We start from the raw sequence: 13,711 nt of genomic DNA on the forward strand, positions 1-13,711 counted from the left end.
GATTAGATTAGGTTAGACTGTTATGTTTTTGTTGTATACCAGTAGATTAAAATTTCATTGTTTTCGTTTCTAATGAATATTGAGTAAAGAATGCTCAGTATTCTCTCTTTCCATATTCTATATAATACATCTGACAGTGAGTTTAATAGCAGACCAGAGATCGATTATAATTCTAACTATGGAATATGAAATTTATTGTTTTCATAATCTTAATCATTACTGTTTGCTACTGTTTCTTCTGCTGCCTGATAAGTTGTGTCATCCAGAGCGTAGTCTCATAATTCGCGTTTTTGTTTTGCGCTGCTTCGTAATCTAGAAGAGTGAAAAAAAAAGTTTATATCTGTAGTTTTTCATTAAAAAAATAGAAGCATTTTATTGAAAAAGTCGCTAAAAACAAAACACAGCAAAATCTACAACAGCAGCTTACCTCACTGGCTTATTTAAAATTTCTGTTATGAATTTGGTACACTGGACTAACAAAATGTAATTTTACTTTAGTGGTATAGGAAATCAATAAATTTGTGAAAATATATCGATTATCATTCATAACACCCACGTTTTACAATCATATTTTGGCAGATGTGCTTATATTATTTGATTGATTATGAAGATTAATTTGTTTTTAATAACTACACCTCATAATCTTAGATTCTAAAAACAAATATCTAGGTTATGTTTCATTACACGACTCTAATTATGAATCACTATCTAAAAGTGATGAATGTTTATACTTACGGGTGGGCGCGTCACAGTTCAGTCTAATATGTTTCCTAACTCTTACCGGATCTTTTTCTTTCGGTCACCAATCACTCTTCAGGATTCTTAATAATTTTTGTAATTACCCACTACACGTTTAAGACTTTGCTTGTCTTCCAGTAACTCGTATCGGATATTTTATCTTTGGATCAATAGTCACATTCACTCTTCCGAATTTATTTATTTTCGATAACTCTTAACTGACTTTATTACTCTTGACCAGTAATTTATTCAATATTTTTTTTGTAATCAACTCGTTTATTAAGTTTGATCGTTGGTCACAATTTCCTGTTTTCAAACTAGGAGGACTGATTTTAATTTAAGTTGACAATTTTGTAGAGTCCTGTAGTGTAGAGTCAAATCGCAGCCGTATTTACACAGCATATATTATGACTGACAATTGAATAAATTGTGAACAAATTTTATTGATCCGATTCTTTCTTGCATTCTTGTTTTATTGAATATGAAAACAGATAATATTCCAAGTACTAGACATAATTGGCCCCTCCAAAAAAGGAGCTTTGTAATTTTAGGCCACTTATCGTCTATCGAGAAAAAACATTGTGAATTTGTATAAACAAATCTCAGATGATGAACCAGAGAAAAACATAAACGCCATTGTGTATAAAATTGTAAAAACGTTCGCTAAGTTTTTAAAAACAGCACGTGTTTCGGTTTATTGAAGAATATAGAAAAACTGGACTGATAGTCTCTTCTAACTATCGTGGAGTAAATTGTGAGAACCTTGGAAGATACAACGAAAAATATAATTCGACGCTTTGTTCATAGTGTCTTTTTTAAAAATGAAATACCAAATTTCCAGATTTACTTCAAATTTCTCGTTCTTCATTACATAAAGTTATAAAAGAAATAAATTTTTAAGTAAGCCACAGATTATTTATACTAATTTTTGTATGAATTGGAATCTCCTTTATTTATTTTATCATATGTACTGAAAAAATTACAATTTTTTGAATAGTTTAAAATAAAAAGTATCTTGAGAGAACGCAAAGATATTGTAAGATGGAGAAGAAAGAAAGACCCATTTATTACCTTGATGAAACCTGGCTAAATAAAGTTTATACTAATTTCAAAATATGTATAGATACATCTATTCCAGATGAAAGAGTGCTTTTCTCAAAATATTGTCGACAAGTTTGAAAAGAAAGAAACAAACGTTTAAAGTTTAGAGTGTATCGCATACAGATATTTCTAATAATTTATCTCTAGAACAAAAAAATATTTGTTGTATTTTTTTATCAAATATACTCTTGTACTTGCAATGGAACATTTTTTTATATTTTATAATCAACCAATTTGTCCTTCAACTGATCTTTATTTCTCATATAGCTCAATTTTCGAAAAAAAATATCCTCTGCTCTCTGAATAATACCATTTTCGTCTATTATAGTTTCAACAATAATTACAAAATTTTTCAAAACTTCATTTGTCTCAAAATTTGAGAACCTTCTCAAAAACTGTAATGTTTTTATCTAGTACTTTCCAAATAATTTTTAATGCTGTGATTGAGATTTTCTAAAACGGTCAAAACAGGGTATACTCCTACTTCCGAGTTTTTTTTGTTTATATTTCCGTAACTAACCCGTTTAGGATCTTTCGGTCACTACTCACACTTTTTTGTATAATATATAATGTTAATACATTAGTTCATTGTCATAATTATATTAATTATATATATCATCTTTATTTAACATTAATATAAAGGTCCTTACTCTTTTAGTTCAGTTAACGCAGTGTTCTAATTATTTTTCTGTTTGCTACTGTTATATATATAAAATATATTTCTTACTTCTTAGACCTCTTTTATATGATTTTATTAGGAAATTATGTTGATTTCAGGATTTTTTAAGTGAAATTTTCTTGAAAAACAGATGAAATCTTGACGTTTCGACCTATTGTGGTTTTTATCGAAATATAATTTGACATTGTGTCAGTGTCAGTCATAAAGGTACAATGTATATTTATGATACTTGTGTGGTATCAAAACATTAATCCCGTCCAAACAAGAAACAGAAATGGATAACTAATTTTGAATTATGATATAATAAAATAATTTTTATACATTTTAGAAAAATGCCACTATAAATGTTGTTCATCGAGAAGCTATTCGCCGATATCTCAAAACAAATAAAATTAAACCTTTTAAACGGCAAACAGGTAAAATGAAGAAAAAGTGATATTTACCAACAGAGCTACGTTCCCTACAAATGTTATAGTATCGTCACAAAATTATCATTAAATCGTCGATAACCTACTCTAGGTAATAAACTCTGAGCGACATAGGAAGAACAGACTGCTTACTACCACTACACTAACATTCCTATTTACACAATTACACTGGCCGGCTTCCAATAACCAAGCTACGTTATGACACCAAAGGTAAATAGATTATTGAAACCTGCGATAGTGCGTGTGTTTAATAAGAATGTCACCAACGATTGAAGAGACTGACTTAGTTGTAAAAGCCCGCATTACCAAAAAATTAACTTCAAGTGTGGGATACTTAACAAACGAATTTCAGGTCTTTTCTTTAATGTAATTTGGTTGTTGTACTGCTGTTATTCTCAATATATTTTTCTCTATTGGTAGCCTATCTATTTCTATGGTTATCTATTAATACAACGTATTCTTTGTGAATGTTAGAAAGCTTTCGAATTTTAAATTGTCATACTTTTATTATTAAATATTATTATTCTTGCGAAATAATGATTCTACAAGCAAATGCTGATACCAATCCTGTATATGAACGACGAAAAAAAATCTATAAATAAATGGTAGTCTTAGGAAATATAAATAAACATTTCATTTCTTACCCTGAATTAAACCTCTATTATTTGCAATGAAAATATGTTTGTTTGGAATCTATCGATAAGAATGACGATTTTTCTTACAAAAATAATTAACAGGAACAAATAACCGATTCATCTAATTTCATAAATTATTCGAATGGTCTTCCTTCTGTCAATATTCAAGTGATTAGTATATTTTTCAGTTAATCCCTATTACCAGATTCTATTTTATACACAAAAATGTTTAGATCTTTCCAAAAAATTAGTGTGTCGATAAGGAAATTTGGATAGCATCTTCTTGAAATTTATGTGAGGTGAACAAGGGCGGTTTTCAGTCGATCTGTTTGTTGAAATGAACTTAACCTATCGAATTAATTGATTTATATATGATCATTTTCAGATGTTCCTGATCCACCAGGTCGGCCTCTAATAGTTAGCTTCACTTCTCGAACAGTGGATTTATCATGGGCATCTCCTCAGAATAACCACTTCAGTGCTATTAATCATTATATAATTCATAGTCGGTGAGTATTTATATATATGTATATTTATATATCCATTTTAATAATACTCAATGTTGTTATTTTATGTTTGGCAAAATTATGATCCATAGGATGACCTCGATAGTTTTTAACAACTGAAAATAACTATAAAAAGCACCTGTTTCTAGAAACAAACATATATCGCTCGTAATGAATAATGTCTCAATAAAAAAATTGCTATCTATGCATATTTATCAGATCTTTAGAAAGTTATTTGTATCGACCTAAACTAACATAACTTTCATTTGTACGGATTCCGACTTGAGTTTTTTTACCATTATCAGGAAAACTAGAATATTGAATGAAAATGATGAGTTAGAATCAATTGTTGTAATCCAAAACATGTATAAAACATGCGAATTCTAAAATGAATAAGGAACAATTCTTTCAAAGTCAGGATGCCTTCCTAGATGTTATATTATTATGGCTGACCATGATAGTCCTGGAGCCGGCAAACTCAAAAGACCCGTGTTCGCGGAATTTATATAAATCTACAGCTATTAATTAGAGGAACAAAATGCACTCAGTAAGTGTCCACTTATTTGGTCGAAAGTATGAAAAAAAAATCATCGCAGATTTCGATAATATCAATAGTAAATTTTGTTAATTAATGAAAAAAAATCGGCTCACCAATTTTTTCCAGGAAGGGCCCGGCTTACCTATTTAAAGGGTGTGATTGGGGGATAAAATTTCCCCATAATTCCAGAAAACATAACTGTTTGTACTAAAGCAGAACATAATTATTATCATTCATCTAAACTATCATCATCACAATTATAATGTTTTTCATCCTCGGATTCGTCACATTCTTCATTATTTTCATGTTTACTCAGAATTTCTTCAACTTTTAGTGGTGCCGTTGGGCCGTTATACCACAATGGTTCGAGTTTATCATTTTCCGTGGATTGCCATCCACATTCGGCTGGATCATATGAAATGCATTTTGGTTCCGTAACATTTTACCACATTTTATTTACGAAGATTGTGCGTTAAATTTTTTGTAATAATAAGTCTTTCCGGCACGGCGAAATGTTACTAGAATTAAAATTCATCATGCTTTTATAAAGTTCTTCTTTGTCACTTGTACCTGCAAAGAACTTCAAAAATAATTCAAATCTTGCAGCATTTACATCACTTTTTTGTACATTGTACATTTCATTCGTAAATCTTTGTATTATATCTGTTTTTACTTCATTATTAATATCTTGTGGATCCGTTAAATGCTCAAAAATATTTTGATACTCTCCATTTTGTATCAATAAATTGTATGATTCATATTCAATCGAATGTGGATGGCAGTTCACGGAGAACCATTGTGGTATAACGGCCCAGCGGCCGGATATAAATGACATTTTTTTTTGTTATATGGACTCTTATTACAGAGTGAAATGATGTAATTGAAGGCTTATTACCATTGATGAGAATCGAGTCCGTATACAATGAAACTGGTATGCGCGATATTTCCGGCCGTTTTTAGGCACGCATACCACTATATTTTCAAAATTTTTATAAAAATAAACAGATTAAAAAAAGTTTTTCGGAAAGAAGAAATTTTATCCTCCAATCACACCTTTTAAATAGGTAAGCCGGGCCCTTCCAGTTGGAAAAAATTGGCAAGCCGATTTTTTGTCATCAATTCACAAAATTTCCTATCAAATAAACCGCTTTTTATCGAAATCCGCGATGAAGGGAAAACATTTTTGTTTATCAAAATATTTTGTTATCTTTCTTTTAAAAATTATCAAAAAAACTAATTTTAATAATTGATAAAATGTCATCAATACGATGATTTATTTATTTAAATATATATGTATATGTATAAATATAATTCATTTGGCTTTTGGACTGACGGATATTGTCTGTTGCTTACATTATCCTATTATCCCACAGGTTTCTCTCATTTATATAATATCATTTGAATGGAGTTTTTATAACTTTTTGTTGAAATTTGAGTAATGAAATGTTGTCCAGGAGTATTCAAATAGAGATTCGGAAGAGATGCTTCTTAGATTTAATGTATTCAAATCGGATTTAAAGCGATAGAAGCTTGTTTGAATTGAAGAGTCTTTGTATAATAAACGTTTCACGACACAATCGATAAATAAAAATGTCAATTAGAGTTGATCCGTTCTCAATTTTCAGTTCCAGATACAATCACATGAAAAAAACTCTCCGAGATTTCTCAGATTAGTAGAATTCCGGTCAAAATAATTCCCAGAATATCAATGATTCTAAAATAGTATACTGCTACGTTTGTGTCTTGAGCTTAGAACATGTTTCAATAGAAAGTGATGTTACGAGAATAGTAGTATTTAGATGTAGCAGTGTTGTGTTGGGTACAATTTATGAAAGTTATGTGACATCAATTGCTAACCTTTAGAGAATAATTTCAACATAAACCTCAATCCAAGTTTAGTTCAGTTTCAACTATAGTTTTAAATAATACTACTGTTACGAACAAGTCCAAGAAATAGGCCGTGAAGCTGGTCCTGTCTAGTTATAATGATTTTTTAAAATTGTGATCTCGCGGCACGTTTGATATACTTTTAGTTAGGAACAGCAGCAGCATCAAATTGATTTTTAGGAACTAATTGTTAGTAAGGTCTTTCCATTCATTTGTTTTGTTTCTTTATTTTCCAGAATTTTTAAGAATTTCGTTTTGTATATATAAAAAATGTTATTTTAGCGGTGTTAGTTAGTTTTTAATTAGAAGTAATAATGAACGGAACGATATAGGAAAGTAACTGGGGAATTCAATTTAGGTAAGTATCAGTAGTGATAGGTTAATTATTATGTCAGTTAGTTAGTCCAGTATTAATCTTTGAATTAATTAAATAGTGAAAGAGAGTGTTTAAATTCAACTCACCGAGAAATATAGTATAAGAAAAATATTACATACTATATATATATATATATATATATATATATATATATATATATATATATATATATATATGTAGATTTAATATAAGAATTGCTTATACAGACAAAACCTTGAAATTCAGTCTACATTTATTGAAATCAAAGATACAACAGCAACCAATAAATTGACTGAAACATAGTTCATGATGTTCCTTGTTTAATTGTGATAAAAAAATATATTGATCAATCTAAGAGGTCATTCAACAATCGAATAAACTCTCACAAAAGTGACAGTAAGTGATTTTGAGTTGGCTGGCAAATATCTTAACTAGTTTTCTAATAAATATCTCTGTTGATATATATCAATATATCTTTCTGACACGGGGGGCATAACACAGCCGGCAGTTCCAGCTACCACAATAAATAAAGAATAAGTAATTTCAAATCCCTTTTACTATACATTTACTTAACGTTTGACATTACAAAAAGGAAGAAAGAGCTTTATTTTGGATTTGAAAAAACTCAAAAATGATAGTGTGTGTACTATGTGTACTAATCTCGTGCTCGACTAACCGACAGTTTTTTTATCTTATCATTCTAAATACAGTGAAATACTAAGATGTCCTAATGGATTTTTGTTATTTGACGCTAATAACTTTCATAACATGATACAAACGTATTACACTGCATGTATTACGTATATATAACTATTGTCAACTTATATCCAATTAAAGTTATACATATCACTGTAATCATGGATAACTGGTCCGATTCAAATCATTTTCACCTACATATTCGGCATAAATGTGTTGACCCGCATCCGAGATGTAAAATCGGCTTGGCATATGCTCGACAGTTCATGAACACAATAACTGACAATGAATAAATCATGTAAACTGGAGCTCATAAAAAAATAATACTACATTGAAATACATTTATTACAATATGATAACATGTTATATAGGACAGATGATTACGAATATTTTATCAGCGAATAAACATTTAAGAAGAAGTGAGTGAAAACTTTTTTTATAGTTAGTCATTACCGTATTTTGAAACAAATTACCCTTGATAAGGCTGTTCAATTAGAAATGCGTGATTATTTCTATCAGAAAACGTATATATATATATGAAATAAAAAATAATAAAATCGTCAAAATTGTATATACTAATGTATATATAATATATATACTAATGTATATACTAATACTTCTTCATATAGGGTGTTTCAGAATTGACGAGAGTACCTTTCCGAATGATTGAAAAAAACAAAAATGTGAAACTCAACTTGAAACTCAGCTTGAAACAAATAACAATTCAAAGTTACTCGTATTATGTTGAAAATTCATAATTAGTTGGTGAAAATGTTCTTATAGTAGTAGTGTGAACGCTATGTTCAGTAGAGATCTTTAATATTCTGACTATATCTCATGCAGCCAATGCCCCAGCTAAATCAAAACATATAGTAAATTTCCCAAACTGACTACACCCACGTTTAAAAACTGAAGGAGGGTTTGAAAAAAATTACCAGCAGCAAGTTATACGAATCCCAGATTAAGGGCCATCCCACTTTCAACGACGTCCAAAAATTTGAATTTGTTGAAACGGAGCCAAGTAGAACTTTTCGAGCTTCAACAAGACAAACCAATTTTCAAACAGATAAAATCCGTAAACTATTAAAGTTTAGATAAATTACTCGTATTCATCTAGGGATCAAAAAGTTCAAGTTTTACCTACGGTAGAAATGAAAATTTAGATTATTTTTTGTTGCTTAATGTATGACTTAAACAATGATTCGTACTAAAAATATTTGTTCATCGATAGGCGATCATTTAACAAAGCAGGGATAATGAATATCCATATTTTGAAAGTATTGAGCAATGTATCGATATTATTACTTATCATTTTTCAAATAATGATCTTAGTGAGGAGTGTAACTTTAAGACAAGAAAATTCAAATGAAAATATCAACCACCTAGCTAAAGAATATTACAATATGTATATGTATATATAGATATAATATAAAAATAGCATACAGACACAACCTTAAAATTCAGTCCGCATTTAGTAAAACCAAAGATAGAACACCAACCTATAAATTGATTGAAACATAGTTTATGTCATTCCTTGTTCAAATTATGATAAAAAATACATTGTTCAATCTAAGAGGTAATTCACTAACTAAAATATACCCTGCTCGCTTGCCATTATCAAATAGTAATGTAATCGGTTGAAATTTTCAACAAAGCGACTCAGATTAGCGTTCTATTCATATTTTTTAAATTGCAGTTCACTCCTGCCATTACTTGATCGTAAGTAATGTATCGATATTTCAGTGCCTCGTCTGTACATAGCATAAAAAGCGTCAAGAGATATTCTATTGGTAATCGTTAAGAAACAAATATTTCATAAAACTACTAAATATTACAGATAATGTGAATTGCAATAAAAATATGGATAAGAATAGAAGTAGGTGCTGAAAAAGTTCAAAACAGATCAAAGACTGAAAAAATACCCAACTACAACTTTTAATACTAAATAGGTATACATATAGGATAATGTATTTATAAATGTGAATATCTTACAAAGAAAATCCAAACGTGAAAATATGAATTTTTAAACCAAAACATGAAGGAAATATCGCTCTGATTTGAGATACAAGATGTTTTATGTTTCAATGCAAAAAATCGTTTTGATCGTTTCCTCAAGACTTTTAGATACTTTTCTATCATACATAGTTATGGATTTGAATATACAGAAAAAGGGGATTTTATCCTTCCTACATTATAGTCAAGAAAAATTCTTGAATGCTTCAATAATTTCTATGTAAAATATGAACTAACAGAGATTATGAGAGATATTCAAAGCTGAGTATTGGTGTGAAAAGACGCGTCTGTGAAGGTAGGTGAAGTTCTAAGTAGGTTTCATTTATCATCATTGGATTGCAACTAATAAGTCAATAGAATATTGTAGTTTGACTTTCGAGAAATCAATAAATGCATTTCAGAACTTTACCTAATGATAGAATTAACTTAATGCAAATTATTTTAAATAGCACCCAACTTGAGAATCGTTTAGATATAGTAGGTTACTATGGACATAATCGATTGTTGAGTTTTTCAGTGCAATAACTGAAATGTGATGGATTTTTAGAAAGATTTAAAACGGTGAAAGTTACCTGCCATATAAACAAAGGAAACGAGAAATAATTTGTATACGTCCACAAGAAAATTACTCCTGTCTTGCTGTGTGGAGGGTATATAGTAATAAATCTTGAGGGAATACAACGAAACCAGTAAACTTGTCGCAACATTTATAGATGCAGATTTGAAACGAAAATTGGGACGACCGAAATATATTTGTGTTCATCAGGAATATAAAAAATTATAATATGAGAAGCTGGAGTGGTCCAGATATAGCTCTACATTCGACCATAGGCAATGATCTCATAACTGTTAAGTCCTGGTCTGACGCAAACGGTCCCTGTTTAAACACTGAGAAAACTTTAGTGTTATTTGAGTAGCGAATTGCGAATTCTATTTTAAAAAACCCAAAATTCTAACTCTCCCCGCTCTCTTCATTTTAGAATCTGTTTGTTTGGTTCGCAAACACCCACAACTCAATTGAGAGACCATGCAAAACTACCCTACTAGAAGAAATAAGTTGGATATATACTTGACTATACCTACTTCTTATCTGGTGAAAAATTCCATTATCTGGCAAAAACTTTTGATAAGTTTCGAAATTTGACAAAGGCATTTCTGCTTGAAAGATCTTATTATTCTGTGGCTGAATTCTACAATTTACCATAGTCTCTAGAGACTGACATAATTTGTGATGGAGGATATTTTATACATTATAATTACTACAATTGAATTCAATCATTAATTTGTATTTTCATGTGATGTAATATAAAATTATGTAGCTTTGTCCATAAAAGTGTAAAAATTTTCTAGTGACAATAAAGCTTATCTCTCTCTCTCTCTCTCTCTCTCTCTCTCTCTCTCTCTCTCTCTCTCTCTTATCTCTCTCTCATTTTCAGTGCGGTTCAACTTTGGGACCAAGTCCATTTGTTTGAATTTGAACTATGTTTCAAATTTTTAACTGCTACTTCACCATAGGCTTTTTAGATGGTTTGATAGTATCCCATATTTGTATGCGAATTGGAACGAAATATTTGCGAGCTAGTTCATGAACGTGAAGTATAACTGTATTGAAAATTACTTACTTGAATTAATTGAGAGTAGTGTTGTCTTGAATTCTGTTTAAATTATCAAATTCATGTGACTCAAAGTTCAACATTCAAAATGACACTTTACAGAAATATTTATCTGGAGTGTCCTTTGTAATATATATCTCTTGCCCAATATCATGCACAATTTAATTATTAGAAATAATGGCTCAACAAATACAAATCAATTGAGAAAATTAAGAGAAGTTTATATTCACAAATAGTGTTTACTTTGATTCAAAGCAAATAGACACTCATTATCAATCTAATATCTATTTGAATTTCATACTACTCTGGCAGAAACTAGTTTCAAAGTATTTCCTATATATGGAAACGAAGTTCAATATGTTTTATTTATGATCTTTAAATACATCTTCATTGAATATGATGAAAAAGTCAATAAACTCTATTAAGTGAAAAAAACTAATAATTTTTTGTTTAATTTAATGCTGTAATTCAAGTATTTTATTATATTTTTCATTATTAAATATGAAATAAAACCACATTATGCTCAAAGAATAAAAACTAGCTCTCATTTATAACTACTGAAATATGTGTTGTCGGGAAAGGTTGGCTTCTTTCCCATTAAAAATTTCTCGAAAAAATTACATATCATACAGGAGAAGGTAACACCTAAATTGGCAGCATTTGTCTTGTGTAATTATTTCACCTTGCTTTTTTCAGAGTTGTAATTCCGAGGCGATCATTAATCTAGGAGTTCCAGAAGGATATTGTTCCATATACAAACTCCCAAACTAATTTATCTCAGAAATAATTGACAAATGTGGTAACCATGGTTTATTTTTATCTAATAATGTACCGGATGCTCATACAAGAGTTACCTCCCAAAAAACAAGCTTTCATTCTGGAAAAATACCATTCTTTTTAATACCTTCCTACAGAAAATCATAAAATATGCCGAGCCACGTCTTGGATAGGAAACAGGATTGATTGATACCTCATTTTAAATGTCTTCCATTTATCTTCCCAAATATACTACATCCTTGACCTTTTTATGCATATCCATTTAAAAATGTAAGGAACAATGTAATTTCCTTAGTTGTACAGATTATATCATAGAAGTCAAGAATCCAGGTAGATTCAATATTTTCGTCCAACTACTCTTTATTTGTCCATCACACCATTTTTGTCGTCAAAATTTCTTTATTCTAAAATTAAGTTTGCAGCTCATAGGTTGTACACTACAGTCTTAAGATTTGAATATGAGAATAACAGCTGCGTGTATAGAGCTTCGCGCAGAGGTTCATCGAAGTGTTAGAGTCTAGTTTCTAAGCAAGCTATATTAATGTTTGGAGAATAATAGAATACATATTTAATTGCAAAGCACTTGAGACATAAAATATATTCACGGTTTCACTAATTTTTCTCAAAAATTATATGATGAGCTATTTTTAGACAGACATTGAACGACTTTCAAAATAATGTATCATTCAATCCACATTTTTATTTGAAAATGTATCGCCTTGCGAGAGGGTTGATAGATTTTAGTTCAAAATCAGCATTTAAACTGTCCCTCTCAAAAGTAAGTGTATTTGACGTGGCTTGCAATTTGTATGTTTTTTCAAAGGGTCCGAAATATAGGGGTTGAGACGTTTCCAAATTGACTCCCCAGTGCATCATTGGGTTGGAAGTTGTAAAAAACCTGTCAAATACTTAAACACTTCCAAGTTTATGGTAATGGGATACTGAAAATTGAAAATCCAAATTTTACGTTCGTTCGATCAAAGTAAATTCAATGAAAAACTTAAATCAAACATGTTGTAAATTATTATTAGTAGACTCTAATTCTATGATGAATACAATTACTTCACTTACTTTTAATCATTCTCTCTTTATTTGTTGACGTCGCGGTACATTTTATAATAAATATACTGGAGTGTAATAAATATGAAATTCGTGTATTATCTATTTATACAGATCAATGATGAAATTTTTCCGTGGGAAAAATTTTAATACAAATGAGTTATTGAAAATGCCGTGCGAGAATTTTTTGCATCTAAGCCCATTGAATTATTTTAACAAGGTCTCAAAGAGTTTGCTGAACATTGGGTTGAAACCCTAGAATACTTCAAATATTAAGGCTTTTGTTGTATGATTATTTTATAAAGTTCACATTGGAAATAAACATTATTTATGGCACACTCCATATTTTACACTTCTTGAAATATTTCGAAGAAGAAGATATGAAGACGTAATTGCAATTCTGTGAGTTATTTCATATTTTCCCATAATTCGTGACTAGAAACGCAAACTTCATTCAAAGTTTTCCAAACAAACTAGATTTTCTGAAGAATTATATCTGCTAACATCTATTACGACTTTTTACCGTTATTAAACAATCCTCAAGATAATTTATATCATTAATTATATTCTGGAAAATCAGATGAGAGCGTAGGGAAAATATAAATTCTTAAAATTATTCTTCGGAGCAAACTTATATTCCCAAATTTTATCATAATTCCATTCATAATTGAATCCATAAAGAGGAA

General features: G+C 29.7%; 1 protein-coding gene across 1 annotated transcript in view; it reads left to right on the forward strand.

The window, feature by feature from the left end:
- LOC130450990 (tyrosine-protein phosphatase 99A) overlaps positions 1-13,711 on the forward strand; it is a 471,371-nt gene that overhangs the window by 116,625 nt on the left and 341,035 nt on the right. The window contains exon 3 of the mRNA XM_056789764.1: positions 3,967-4,090. Coding sequence (XP_056645742.1) covers positions 3,967-4,090 — 124 coding nt within the window. The remainder of the gene's footprint in view (positions 1-3,966; positions 4,091-13,711) is intronic.

This window comes from Diorhabda sublineata, chromosome X (genome assembly GCF_026230105.1).
Source record: "Diorhabda sublineata isolate icDioSubl1.1 chromosome X, icDioSubl1.1, whole genome shotgun sequence".
In the NCBI taxonomy this organism is placed as follows: Eukaryota; Metazoa; Arthropoda; class Insecta; order Coleoptera; family Chrysomelidae; genus Diorhabda; species Diorhabda sublineata.